Source organism: Vidua chalybeata, chromosome 1, assembly GCF_026979565.1.
Source record: "Vidua chalybeata isolate OUT-0048 chromosome 1, bVidCha1 merged haplotype, whole genome shotgun sequence".
NCBI lineage: Eukaryota > Metazoa > Chordata > Aves > Passeriformes > Viduidae > Vidua > Vidua chalybeata.
In genome coordinates, this window is record NC_071530.1 from 128,282,259 (window position 1) to 128,297,207 (window position 14,949).

At 36.2% G+C, this 14,949-nt stretch overlaps 1 protein-coding gene across 1 annotated transcript in view; it reads left to right on the forward strand.

Moving 5' to 3' along the window:
• The window catches only part of SLC26A7 (solute carrier family 26 member 7), a 63,142-nt gene that overhangs the window by 28,877 nt on the left and 19,316 nt on the right, over positions 1 to 14,949 (forward strand). Inside the window, exons 5-10 of the mRNA XM_053945886.1 lie at positions 2,852 to 3,004; positions 4,343 to 4,425; positions 5,793 to 5,940; positions 7,987 to 8,100; positions 11,369 to 11,446; positions 12,937 to 13,032. Of these exons, the coding sequence (XP_053801861.1) occupies positions 2,852 to 3,004; positions 4,343 to 4,425; positions 5,793 to 5,940; positions 7,987 to 8,100; positions 11,369 to 11,446; positions 12,937 to 13,032 (672 nt within the window). The remainder of the gene's footprint in view (positions 1 to 2,851; positions 3,005 to 4,342; positions 4,426 to 5,792; positions 5,941 to 7,986; positions 8,101 to 11,368; positions 11,447 to 12,936; positions 13,033 to 14,949) is intronic.

Here is a 14,949-nt window from a genome sequence, read left to right on the forward strand (position 1 = left end):
GCTACTGAATTCGAACTAACTACAAAGCATTGGCAGTTCCATCATTTTTCATTTATTGGCTGATGTAGGCTGCATACAGAAGGGTAAGACTTCAAAGAAACACCAAAGGATGTACTAGGCAGTTCATACAAAGATTTTGTTGCAAAAACTGAAAAAAACCTATGGCAAAAGTTTACAATATTTGGCCATATGTTTTTACTTTTTTTTACTCAATTTGAAAGACAAAAATTCTTGAAGCTTGTGTATATTTCTTCACTAAAATTTTATTTATTCACTCAGTCTTTTGTCTCACTTTGTCGAGAAAGATTAGATTTAATGCCATGAACACAGATACATAATGCTGACACTTTAATAGCCAGCATTCATTTCAAAACAAATCCCATCTCTCTGACTTCAGCAAGTAGAAGTCAACCCATTTCTTCCTTTTTCTTGCCTCTTCACATTAGATCTAGCTCCGTCTTTGGTGAGTTTGTGGGCACAGCTTTCCAGTTTGCCTCCTTTTGTCTTAATTAATCACAGCTTCTGTTTGGGCACTGAGCCAAGTCCTGTGCCCTCCTGAAAATGCATTCTTGGAAAATTATGGGTACAGATCTAGTCCCAAGCCACTCAAGATACAATCCACACATTTTCTGATTACGGAGGGGCAATATGTGGCTAAAAACTGTGGTTTAATTGCCATTCTTCAGATTTAAGACATATCTAGATCATATTACTTAACAAGTTGACTTTGAAATATTTTCCTGGTTTCTGAGAAATGTTTGTGCTGGGTTATATTGTGCATCCTTAATCAAAACTCCAAGGACCACACTGGCTCTTTATGAGGAAAGTTAATTTTTTGAAACCATATTTAGGTTGGGTTTTTTCCCTTTCTAGATTATGAAAATATCCCAAGAAAGAAAAAAATCAGGAAGTGATTTTAATTTACTCATTCTTCAATATGAGCATCATTTCTTTAATGAATGACATAATCAGAACAGTAGAAATAAATTCTATCACCCTATTGACTACCTTTCTGCTAAACCAGAGTTCTTTCCTAAGATAATTTTTCTAGTACTTTTCCCTGTCCAATATAAATTTATGAATTTAACCTACAAACTGTCAAAACTTGTTAGCATTATACATGTATTTGAGAATAAGTTCTCTGGAGCAGAAAATTTTTAATCTTTATTTTGATAAAACTACAAGTGTGACTTTTGATTTATTTTAGTGGTCTTCTTAGTCATTGCCAGAGAAAACACCTACTTTTTAATATTACTATTTCAAGCTTCACTTGCTTTATTTTATTATCCTGTATGGTGGGGTTTAAAAAAAAGTTATTTGTGATGATGTCTAAATCTACATCCTAATCTTAACTTCTCTTCTCTCTATGGTTTATATTTCAGTATGCACAGTAGTTCCCAGAATTTAAATGCAGAACCAAGGGATTGAGCCTATCTTGTTTTTTCCCTTACAGCTTTAGTAAGCATGTGTATTGTATCCATTTTTATGGCTTGCTGTTCTTTCAGGCAATATTGCTTTTCTTCATGAGGCCCAAAAATAAGTTGTGATGAGATCACATGATTTCTTTATTTATCAGGATAGATGGTCTCTCTAACTTCTTCACCCCATCTGTTTCAGCAAACTTGTAATTTTTTCCATTACTTTCTGTTAATGCACTCCCATACTGATTTATGCCTTATTTCCTGAACCCACAAATTCAGCATAGAGCAAAAATTACAGTTCACTGTGTCACCCGTGCTGCTGCAATGGCAACTGCATTCTCCTGAGTCTGTTACTTACAACATTGTATTCATCATCAAAGACCTCTGTTTCTCATCGCCATTGGTCATTCCATTCCCGTTCCATATTTCTATTCCACATGTTCCTTATAATTCAGCACCATATTTCCTTTGTTCATTACAGATCCAACTACATTTTTCTAACCTGTTTTACAGCTTATTGCAGCACATACTAACTGCTAAAAAGCTGAAGTATTCCCACTCACAGCTCCACAGCTCTTGCCTGGTGTCCTCTTTCCCTCTTAACTCTCAGTCAGCAGAAAAGGAACAAACAGGGCTAAGCCGATAACTTCAGTTATTTAAATAACCAGTAACATATGTATGCAAGCTTGGCAACTATTGAGCGTGTGCAGCACCTGGACCTGACCAAAGCATGCTCCATGGAGCACTTTGTAATGGGCAAGAGCAACCAACAAGGGTGCTGAGGGTGGCCTGCTGAAATTACTCTGGGAAAACATTACTCTGGAAAAATGACCCACAGATGGCAGAGGATACCCTGAAGAAGATGCTCATATTGAAGATTCCTGTTGCATCTCTTCCCATCCAGCCACTACTGCATTTTTTTCCCCTTTTCTTTTTTCCTCTCCTTGTCTTTTCTCTTATTTTCTGTCTTTTATTTTTTTTCCCTCAGAAATAACTTTTACTACTAGCATTGGTGGATGTTATATACTATGGGCACTACAGATAACCTTTGTGCAAGAAACTTTTCTCAACATTTTTATGCGACACTCATTTATCTCACTGAACTTGATGAGAGCAAAGTCAAAAAGGAAATATATCACATTTACTGGAATTTTATAGCTTGCTTCTACCAATAGAAATTTGTAAATTAATACATACAAATATTCATTGCATTTATTTTTTAGTTTTCAAAAGTCCATAAGAGTGGTAAATTGATTATTTTCTTCTTTGTAAAATCTAAAATACAGGCCAAAAACTTGTCCAATGACTCAGCTCCTGCAGTATTGATTCAGGTCTCACTCATTATTTGACCAAAGTTGTGAGAGGATGCCATGGCATGCGATCCAGAATATATTTTTTGATCTGTGATTGTTATTTGCTGTTCACTGTAGATTTATGCCTATGTGTTTGAGAATATCAGATCAGTTCAGTTGGAGGCATTACTTCTCTCCTTGCTGAGCATTGTGGTACTTGTTCTTGTTAAAGAACTGAATGAGAAATTTCACAGAAACATTAAAGTTGTCCTTCCCATCGATCTACTTTTGGTAAGTACAAAATTATATATCGGGCTTTTTCTTACAAAGCTTTCAATGGCTCAATCTGCTGAAGTTTACTGTACTGTCTATAGTTACCCACACCCACACCTGCCACTTATTAAATAGACAGCTGATTTTCATGGCTGTAAGTTAACTGGAAAAACAGGAAATAATTTGGCTTAATAATTAAGAAAGAAATTACATAAGATCCCAATTTGTATAATATTTTTCATATGTTTACTACTTTTTACATAATCACAAGAACACAAAGCCTAGAATGTTAAAGTGTAAAAAGTTTCAAATAGAAAATAAAAAGTAACTGGCATATTGTAACTCCAAGCAAGTCTTGTGCTGGGTAGTTGTGCCTTAGATGTTGCTTGTGATTTATCTACAACAAAGTTAAATAGCTATGCTATTGCTTTCTGTAATTTTACTAACATGTTTTCTTTTAACATGGTATAGACTAAATTAAAATTAGCAAGTACATTATAAACCCCTGCTTTAAGGATTAAGCTGTAGTCAAATGATCAGCACCAGATCACCATTAGAAAGTTTCTGTTTTTCTCTAAACCTCTAAAAGAACATACAAAGTATAAAGGACAGTTGGTTTTCAGGGTGCATTACCGCAATTACTTTTCTGTTGCTGGAAAAAAAAATTTACAAGGGCAAAATGCTGGAAAAGTGTGATCCTGGTCTCAGCATTACCTTTTAAAAAAAAAATTGGATAAAACATACCAGCAAACTAAGGATTGCAGCTGGAACCCTGTTCTATTGGGATTTGTGTGTTCATCTCATTTGAAATACAGGAAATGAGTTTGAACCTCCTCAAACTTTATACTCCCTCTGCAAGCTTTGTATCTGCTAGAACATAAAAACAAGAGTGAGACACATCTTCTGCTGTGTTCTGTGCTGCAGTCAACACTGCCAGTCTGGATTAGATGTGCTCAGAGAATATCACCTGAATCAGATAACTCAGGAACACCTAAAGCATGAACTACTTTAAGCTGCTTAGATGAATGGCAGTGCCCTGGGGCACATGCTGAACAGAGGGACTCTGGACATTGATTGACAGGGTTCTTGAGGCTTTATAGAGAGCCATACAAATCTCTTTCATTAACACAAAATGTACAAACTGCACTATAGTCTCACATCATTATTGTGTCCAAATCTTAGTTTCTTTTGACTCTCTTACATATTTCAAAAAATAATCATGGTAATACTTTCCTGTTTTACTGGATTGATCTAAGGATAAATGTATGAACAGTGCCATGTGCTTAGGTATGGCAATAATAGGGACCATGTCAGAAGCAACAGAAATGTAACATCTTTTTCTGTTTGAATCAATAGATAATTGCTACATCCATTGCTTGCTACTATGCTGATATGGAATACATCTACGGGATAGAAGTTGTGGGAAATATTCCTAAAGGGTAATGTGGGTTTATTAGCTTGTGCCTTTTAAATACTTTTATTTCTGAGAACAGTCTCTGAAAAGATCAAAAGTAGTTTCTGAAATAAGAAATGGTAAAAATCTATTTTATTTTTTTCCTGTCTCCTCAGACACTCTCTCACAATTCAATCCCATGCTAGTAAGTTATATGTGCATAGATATCAGCACAAAAATGCATCCTTATACATTTTCATAGCTTTTTATTGCTTTGTGGAATAAAAAGTAGGTACTAAGTACTTGATGATGTATGACAGGAGGGCAGGATGCTCTTTACAAGATTATCGTAACCTGCTTTTTGAGGTTTACTTGGGTTATTGTAGCAGAAAGGATTTACAATGAGATAAGATTTGTAGATTACTACACTTCATTCTTCTCCACCCATATAGTAATTTTAGAAAACATGGTTTCTGACAAAATGGGAAAGATTTAATTATGCTTAATCTAAAAAAAAACATTTTCACTATAGTTAATGATACACTTTCCTCCATGACCTTGAAAAAAAGGCAAAAAAGAATTCAATATAATTTGCTAGAAAGATAAATTAGATTAAATGTCAGAGAAAATATTCAAACTCTACACGTTGGTATGGAAGAGCACAGCTGCTGTGCAATCTCCTGCTTGCATATTGCAGGGTTTCCCTAAATTTCACAAAGCACGAGTCCAAAACAGCATGAGTGCATGTGTGGCAGCTTGCACTGAAAGGGATAAAACAAGGGACATTTCTGAGAAAGAATATGGTTTTTGACTATTTAGACCAGGCTACAAATCTGACACTGAAACACAGCTAAGTGTGCCCTTTCTATGTGTAATGAACAAGTAAACTGTATTTGTGCAAATTTAATCAGGAATTTATCTTCTGTCCTACCTCATACAAGTAGTGTTGAAAAACAGAAGCAGAGCCTGGATAATTCCTGCATACTTTTAGGCATTTACCTGAAATACCTAATTGCCTTGTCAGTGCAGAACATCAGAAACCGTAAGAGCACAATTTGGTTTTTGGACAGTGTGATTTGTGCTCTGGAAAGACCAAAGTCTTTTTGAAGAGTTCAGAGACAATCTGGGATTGTCTCTGATTCATAACTTGAGTTATGAGTCATTGCAATCTCCACTAGATGGGGATCAAATTGAATACTCCATCTGAAGCTGTTTCATCATCTACAAATTCTCTTTTGCTGTTTCCAACAGACTGAGATCTTATTAATCTAAAATATTGAAAAATGTCACCTTACAAGTAATACAAAAATTAGCTGTTCCTGCAGAGATTGTTTCTCTGGTATTCACATAAATTGCAGGTATATAGAGACTATGTATCAAGTTTTGCAAAATTTACTGTTTTTATTTTTATAGGTTGCCATCACCAAAAGCACCACCCATGAGTGTCCTGCCTGAAGTAGTCACTGAAGCTTTTGGAGTGGCACTGGTTGGTTATGTAGCCTCACTATCTCTTGCTCAAGGCTCTGCTAAAAAGTATAAATACACTGTGGATGACAACCAGGTAAAGCTCTTTCTCCTTAGTGTCACTGAGCCTTGAAATCACTTCACTATTTAGGGAAAGTATTATAGATGAATACCCAGTAGGAAAAGTTATGTTCCATATAGCATCCTGACACCTTCTAGTGTTTATAGTAACACCCAAATTTTGTTTAAATAATCTGTGCAGAATGCCCTCATTGGTTGAACTGCTCTTTTTGGGGAAACTCATCCTTCAGGATAATCTTGTAATGCTACATTCAGTGCAGCATTTGGGTATTAATGCATTTTTCACTGCTCTAAGACAGCTTCTCCTCTGGCAGTTGAGCTCTTATAGACAACCTGTGATGTTAAATCAGCCATGTTAATGAAAAGCAATTCTAAACCAAAACCAGGTACTTATAGCCCCAGGACTTACCTGATGTTATAAGAAATTATTTCTATTTATGCAAAGTAGAAATCTCACCCGAAATAAAGTTTATTTTTATCTAAGAAGCTAGGTGAGTTCAGAGAGTGCTGCCAGATTTACAGCCAAAGAGCTTTTTTCTTCCAAGTTCCATTTTGCAGAGGACATGCTTAAATAAAAGTGGGCTGTCTCTACACTACTACAGTGCGGCATTGCATAAGAACCCCTAAAACCCAATCCCAGGATGCAACAATACAGTGCTTGTCATAGTGGGTGGGTAACTCCAAGCCAGCTGGAAATCCAAGTAGATGCTAATTCAAGCACTGTGGGAAGAAAGGCTAAATTTCAGATAACTGGCACTAGTACTGTGTGATGAAAATGTTGCCTCTTAACAGTGTTAAGTGGTTTGGGATAAATGACATAAGGTTGAATGAAGACAAGTTGTTTTGTGGCTGGAGGTCTATTTGAACACCCTATCTGCACAGGTTGGTCTTGCTACATCAGGTCCTGTCCTTTACAACTTGTATGTCATTGGAAAACACAGTGAGAACATTCTTGTCTGTTCAGGTCTCTAAAATATTTCTCAGTTTGAATACATTGGGCCATGAATGTCCACATGCTTCAGAGCCATGTTTCTATGGGGCAGAGGAAGAATGCTTTGAGCTTAGTGCAGGTCAGATTCCAGGGTGACATGCTGCTTTGTTTCAAGGCCCTTCATGGGACACAGCAACCTGTGTGTCTTTCTGCACCTTTGGAAATCTTGTATCTTACACAGGTTCATTACTGAAATCTTGGAAATTCTGTGTATGTCTTCATCAAATAATGGAGCAAAAGAAGAAAACCTCCATGAGAGGAGAGCAGTGAAGTGGTGTGGCTGTATGGCCTTCAGGGCCAGGCATAGTGCTTGGCAGGGGGGCTTGTGGGTGTGTGAGGCTGCTGGGCGAGCTTTAAGGGGGTGCTGTTCTGTGCTGTGAAGACAAACTCATGAGCTGTGTTTTCCTGGCTGGATACAGCACCATTTTCCTTGGCAGACTAACTTGTTCCTTAAAGTCTGTGATGCTGGGTGGCCATGGTGGAACACTTCCTTAGAAAACACTGCTCTTAGGCTGCACATACAAGGTGGCTTCTCCACTTTTTCTTCTATGAATCCTTTGTTCAGACATGTCTGCATTTTGACTGTGAACAAACACCAAATACATTTATGATGAAGGACACCGTGCATAAAGCATGGCTACCACACTTCACTTTCACTAAAACATGCTCTAAAGGAAGAGAAATCAGTGGCTGTCTTTTTCCAGTGAGCCATACACCAGAAATGATCTGGACAGTTTCCAGACACCAGTACTTGGGGTTCTGGCCAGTTAAAAAGCAGATGTGGATCAAGATGTAAATATTTTGGTTGAACTTAATCTTCAAAACTTAGCAATAGCATTTATTCTGGGAAGAAAATGTCCCTCCTTCTTTTGATGAATCTGATTCAACAGCTCTGTCATTCAAATTAGTTCTGAGTTGGGAGAAGATATATTCTGTTGGGAAACCCTTTGCCATGTACCTGTGGGGTTTTTTCCCTCAAAAATGTGTCCATCCTTTATCATTGCTTGGAAGAGGCATTGAAATGACAGCATAATAGGAAAAAAAAACATCTTCTATTTAACGACTTTGCAGGAATTTTTGGCTCATGGCCTCAGCAACGTGATTCCTTCATTTTTCTTTTGCATACCAAGTGCTGCAGCGATGGGACGGACGGCGCTTCTATACAGCACAGGTGCCAAAACACAGGTAACAGCTTAGAGTGAACTACATCAGAGCATTAAAGCTGTGATTCTGCTCACTGCAATTTGTACTGATTTATCCACTGTATTTCCCTAGCCTCCCTTCTCCACTTTCCTGGGAATGCCTCTGCCCTGTCATTTTTAACAATCTGCATGAAATTGCATCTGATCAGTGATGCCTTCCTAGGAAAGACAATAGTTCCATTTATTAATTTTTATTTGTTTCATTCAAAATGAAATGTAAGGTCTGTGGCAGCAAGGAAGTTAGGAGTTGTGTTTTCAGACTGCAGGAAACTACATGAAAGCCCTTTCAGTTGATGTGAATTTGTCAGCATTGTAACGAAAGTGCCCTCTAATGGTGTTTAAAGGATTAATGGTACAGTCTAAACTGAAGCTTTAGGAAAAAAAAATCACATTTCATTTATCTGATTTAATTTATCTTCTATCTGATTTCCAAAATAAAGTGGAAGTAACCTTTAGAGCTGTTTGTTAAAAAAACACAAGTAATCTCCCAGCTTCTGCCTTGTGACATGGTGTGCTTGTTCTATCCCTCGGTGTACACTGAGCCCACAGAGATGACATTTAGATTTTTGAGGTTGTTTGTTGCTGTTTCCTACTGAGGAAACTAAACCCACAAGCTGTTATTACAGTAGCTCAGGAAAGAGGGGACTGTAATTGCTGAGAATGATAACTGTGACCCTGTCAGCCTGTCATCTGTACAAATTATGCCTGTGAACAAGAGAGGTGGCAAACCACCTGGGGCACCCCACAGCATTGCCTCTTCCTCTGAAACTCAAGGGCCCTTCAGTGGCAACCTGCCAGATCAATGTCATGTCATTTGGAGTTCATTGCCATTCTCCCAGGTAACAAGTGACAGGACAAGAGGAAACACCAACAGGCTGATCCAGGGAAAGTTTAGATTAGATATCAGGATTTTTTTATTTATTTTTTTTTTTTTTCCACAGTAAGGGTTGTAAAGCATTGGAACAGACTGCCCAGAGTAATGATAGGTCACCATCCTGGGAAGTTTCCAAACGTTGTGTTAATATGGCACTTGAGGACATGGATTAATGGTGAACACAGTGGTGGTGCTGGGTTGACAGTTAACTTGATGACCTTAAAGGTTTTTAACCTTTAACATCTTTTAACCTTAACAGTTCTATGATTCAATTATTCTAATTTGATTTTATAGCTGTTTCTCTTGCCTGTATAAAGGACTCTAGCTGCAAGGAGAAGGTTCATGAGGTACAAGACTAAATACAATCCATAGGTACTGTTTCTCCTCAACCATGGCTTCCAATTATTTCTCATGCAGATGCCATAATATTAAGGAATTATACAGAGCTTTACTCCAATAACCTACATGTTAAATAATTGCTAATTAGCCTACAGAATACTCTGAACTCAATCATAATGAATAATCTAACAAATAATAATCTTGAAAAGTATTTATATGCAAATATTTTAGCTACCACTTGACTATTAGTTATTTCATGTATTTTAGTTGAATTTTATGTCATACAATGAGCTGTCATCCTCACAGACATTCTCTTCTGTAATTGATTAATGTACTGATTCTGCAATTTACAGTAGTACTGCATCATGCTGTACTGGCTTTTCCATGGAATATTTGAGGTAACCTGCAGATTTATAACTTTGAGGCATATGGGGTACTTGAGCACGTTGGCTCTGGTGCATGTAGGGAAAGACCCTGATCAAAGGTTATTCAATACATGAAATGGAAAAAGAAACCACTATGATTTGATTTCAAGACAGCAAACACACAATAAAAATCTGCTTGGTTTATCCATTGGTTTCACAGTATAGCAGTGCCTGTGTCTAAAAGTTAAGAGTGTGGCTATGAGTCAGCACGACGAGAGCATTTCATTAGGCATAAAAATTTCTCCCCTGCCTTCTTGGAAAGCAACACATCAGCTTAATGCTCTCCTTTGTGGCTGTCCAGATAGAATGAGGAGATGACAAGATCATCACTTATAAATATTGGTCAGGTCACAGGCAAAAAGAAGTAAGTTAGAGTGAAGTCAGTTTGGCATCACACATGGAAGAAACGCAAAGACCCTTTGAGGGGCACAGAGCAGCCCTTTCTTCTCAAATGGCTATACCTGGATTGCAGTTTTGTCATTTGTTGCTCAGTGATATATTTTCCTGGGAGAAAAGAGAAGTGAGGAACTCTTATAATGGACTAGAAGCATCCTTCAAATAGAATCAACACTTTTTTTCTTGCTCTTCGTGAAGACAGAAAGAGGGAAAAGTTCCTTGTGACTTTACCAGCAGATTTTCTGTCCCTTTTTATGTAAACACTCTGTCTATCCTTCTTGATGGTATTTTTAAGTACACCATGACTTTAATTTTCTAGTGTTTTAACAACTTGTCTGGTTTTGTTTTTAACAACTTGTCTCTTAAAATGAAACCTAATTATTTTAGTAAAGAAACATATTATCAATATAAAAATAAAGTGAGCATCTGTCTACTTATCGTCAAAAACCTTCTGTGAATCTGACTGTATATTTATAAGACCAGAAGTACTCAGTGAGCACTCAGAGCAGAATAGGAAAGTGAACTTTTACTGTCATTTTCCATCAGATTAATATCATGTATACTGTGAAAAAATATATAATTATTAGACCATATATTTTTCTGAATTTATATTACTTGCATTGTAATCTTTAATATATTTTTAATCGTACCTACATTTTCTTAAGTAAATACACTGATATTAAAATGAAATTGTTAGTGGTTTCTTGTTTAAAAATAGTTTTATTTTAGTGTTAATCCCAACAAAAGAAGTTAGAAGTCTTCTCTTGTGGAAAAAAAAACAGCATACATAATTCTTGCTTAGTGCTATGACAGATCTGTTACTTAGTACAACATAGGGTGCATGGCTATAAATAAGTTGCAGAATGACAGTGGGTGCTGAGAAACTTTGGGGATGAGACACTGCACACACACATTCCATTTAATACCCAAATGTGTAAGTGATGCTCTGATCTGTGTCAGTGTGCTGGCAGCAGGGTCAAGCACAGATGTTGAGATCTCTCACTATGTTATCACTGTAGTTGATTAAAGGTAATAATCAGAGATTAAAACTGAAATTATATGCATCTGCAATCCCCAGATACATTAATAGCTAAGACCTCCAACATCTGATTCTTGACTTTGTCTCCAATTTTTATAATTAATCATTTTCACAATTGCTTTTGTTGTTTTTGTTGTTTTTAGACTGAATGATCTGCAACTCTTGTTTATTGTTTTAGGTGGCTTGCCTTATCTCTTGTGTATTAATTCTTGTGGTGATCTATACAATTGGACCTCTGTTGTACTGGCTTCCTATGGTAAGGTGCTTAACCTTTTTAAAGATTACGATGTCAAACATTTTCTAAGGACAGTTTCTTTCAAGGAAAGACAGTGCAACCTTTAAAACCGCTCTATTTCATTTCAGTGGCCAAAAGAATAGTAAGGGTATGATAAATCTCGAAATCATAAAGTCCAGAGGTGACAGCATAAGACATGTAGATTTTAGACATATATAGTTACATATATAGGCTATCATGTAAGAGTATAGAAGTGAATTTCTCTTCTACTTAATTTTGGCATGTAGTTTATGAAAAATATACACCCAGGTCATTGTGGATTTGTAAATTGACAAAGTGTGGTAGAAATTAATGAAGATTCATGATATTTCTTCAGATATGCACATGATACACAATTTTACTTTTCAAATAAATTTGACACAAATTATTTTATATAGTGATATAAGCTTAATTACAAAAAGATTATAAAGTATTCTTATATCTCTGTCATGGAATACATCTATGCTAATACTCTTTAAAGCAGTATGGCATCTTTTCACATAAGCTATATCTAGCTTTTGGTATTACAAATTAATAGTTAATTTTAACTAGAGGCATGTCAAAGCTGCTAAATACAGCTCCAAAATTATCTACAATTCTGCCATGTATGTACATGAAGTTTTAACTCAACTGTGTTTTAAACTTGCTTTGTGCTATTGTTTACATGGTGTCATGAAAGTTCTCACTTTTCAAACACAGATCCTTTTATAGCTTATTTTAACCATGCAAAGTAAGGACACTTGAAGAAGGGTACACAATATGTCCTGTTTTTTTGCTATACTTCTTCCCTACTTTCTTTTGTTTTCATATGGATTATAGGTAAATTTTGACCAGTTTCCTGTAGTCTTTTCCCCCCATATTTTAAAAATCCTTTTTGGTTTTTGCTTTCTTGATAATTTATTACTCTTCTAATGTGCTTTTTCAGCCCTGTCTATGCACTGTAAGTCCATTGGTTTGTACTCCATTCTTTTTGGCTCTAGATGATTTCTTCATCCATCTCCTCCTCCCTCCTGAGTCAAAGAAAAAAAAAATTTTTTTTTTTTTTTTGCTTCAAAATTAATGGACCTTTGCCCTAGAGGCCTTCTCTAGGGGAAGGGAAGTGAGGAAGGGGAGTTACAATTCTTCACTGAATAGAAGTTGAGTGATGATTTGCTTTTGAGTCCTTCAGACTGTGGCAGAATGTATTTGGTCTGGTGATGTGTGGAAGAGTCATGAGTAGTCCTGAGGTTTCTGTTGTTTTTCTCTCAATGAGGTATCCTGTAGATTTCCTTGACAAAAAAAAAAAAAAAAGGGGGGGGGGGAATAGGGTGGTTGTTGCTGGCTGTCACAAGGACACCTGTGCTTATCCTATTTTCTAAACACCTATAAGTTCTTTTTATAATTTAATTATGATATTGACTGCTAAATTAAAGAAACAGCATTTGTTTTCATTAGCAACTCTGCAAATGGCTTTTGTGTTTATGTCTTTGCAGTGTGTGTTAGCAAGCATTATTGTTGTGGGCTTGAAGGGGATGCTAATGCAGTTCCGTGACTTAAAAAAATACTGGAATGTGGATAAAATAGACTGGGTAAGTAAAACTTAATCTAAGGAGGTTTTCCTGAGACCATTTGGCAAACATCTGTTAACTAAACTTTAACAGTTCTGTGGCCCTAGAAAAAATAAATGCAAGGTATTATTAATAGTACATCTGTAATATCAGTTGTATTAAAAAATAACATTTTAACAAATGATAAAGAATCAAACTTGATACTAGAGATGTGTATACAGACAGATCAAGTTAACCTGAGCAAGTATGTGTCTAATTTTTATGTGTTTTCTAACTATTTAGCGTGCTTTTGCTATTGTGACATAATTGAAGAGATTTTGGTATCATCATCCGCTGGGAATAGGGAATGACCACATAGGTCAAACAGAACTGGAAACACTAGTGATGTAGAAAGATAAATATTGAGGGGTGCTGTAAGTAAATGGTCTTAACTCTTTCAGATTTTGCAGAAATCTATTCTATCTGCTGTTTGAATATAGTGAAAGATTCTGCACTATGAGAGGAGGAATACATCAGAAAAAGTAGATAGGTGAAAGTAGTATGAAAATCTAGTTTAATGCAAAGTCTAAGTAGTCTGAGAGAATTCACACAGAATTCCAAGCAAATAGTAAAGATGAATCCATGTGTAAGAAGACTCCTGGATTTCTCTTATGTGGGAGATGTTGGGTGTAATGGCCAATTAGTGTAACTAAAATTTCTATGCACTTACATAAATGCATACATGCTGACGTCTCATATGTTTGAGTTAACAATATTCAGAAAGGTATTTTGGCCACATAGTCCTTTTCTGTGGTGGGACATACAGGTAATTGGAGTTAATATTGGACTTTTTTGAATCCACCAGTTACTTGGCATTCTATAGCAATAATGGTTAAGTCTAGAAAGAATAAAACTTTTTTTTTTTATTAGAGTACTGGGTTTTAGTATGGGAAACAGAACTGAGTAAACTACATCAAGTTCGACTGTGAGATTTTTTGCACTTGGTTGCAGAAAACTAGAGGTTCAGGAAATGTTTTTTGGGGAGTTTCTTTTGTATTAGCCAGAAGAAAAGCTCTATCTTTCCTGAAATATTTTATTCCTCAAGCAGTACAATTCTGAAAATACTTTATATCTCTTGTTTTGTATTTGATCTTCAGGTTAATCCATATTGCCAATGGACAGAAATTATGGATGATATGGATCAAGAATTCTTTTGGGAACGATGGACTTAAAAAATATTGATAGTTATGGGAGAGACATATATCTTCTCCATCAGTTCATTGAGATAATAAGTAGTTACATTTTCCAGTAGGATATTCTGGAATCTCACTAGATTTGACATGTCTTCACAGATAGACTAACCTGATGGATTTTTGCTTTTCTGGTTTTGGCAGAAAAGGTTGTGTGAGTAGTTAGTTATTACATCTCTGACATCTGTCATCATTTCTAAGAGAGGTTATTGAACGGGGGAGTTTGTTGGGTTCATCTTTTTGACTAAACATACTTGAGCAATGATTTATATTCAAGTAGTTTTACCATCAGTCCTTAGCTTGACAGGATAAATCACCTTGCCTTAAATAGCATAGTTTAAAGTAAGGCTATAAACATTGATCTTGCATTGCTGCCTGCTCTGAGGAGCCCCACGAAGGCCAGTGATTTGTGTAACTACACTGGTGTTATTTTGACCTGAAAGGATTCACCCCAGTAACTGACAGACCATTGGAAATGAATCTTTCCATCACCCAGGTTATCCAAAGTGTTTTGAAGATAGAAACCCTAACAAAACATTTGGAAATGATTAGCAGTTGTCCTTTCTGGAGCTGATTCTTTGAAGGGTGTGTGTCATGTAGCACTGAAGTCAGGTTTGTTTTGGTTATAGGTCTGGCAAATGATTGTGCACGGAAATAGAATATTATGAAGTTTGTTACCCTGTTCCTTCTCACTTCTTTAAGCATCTCA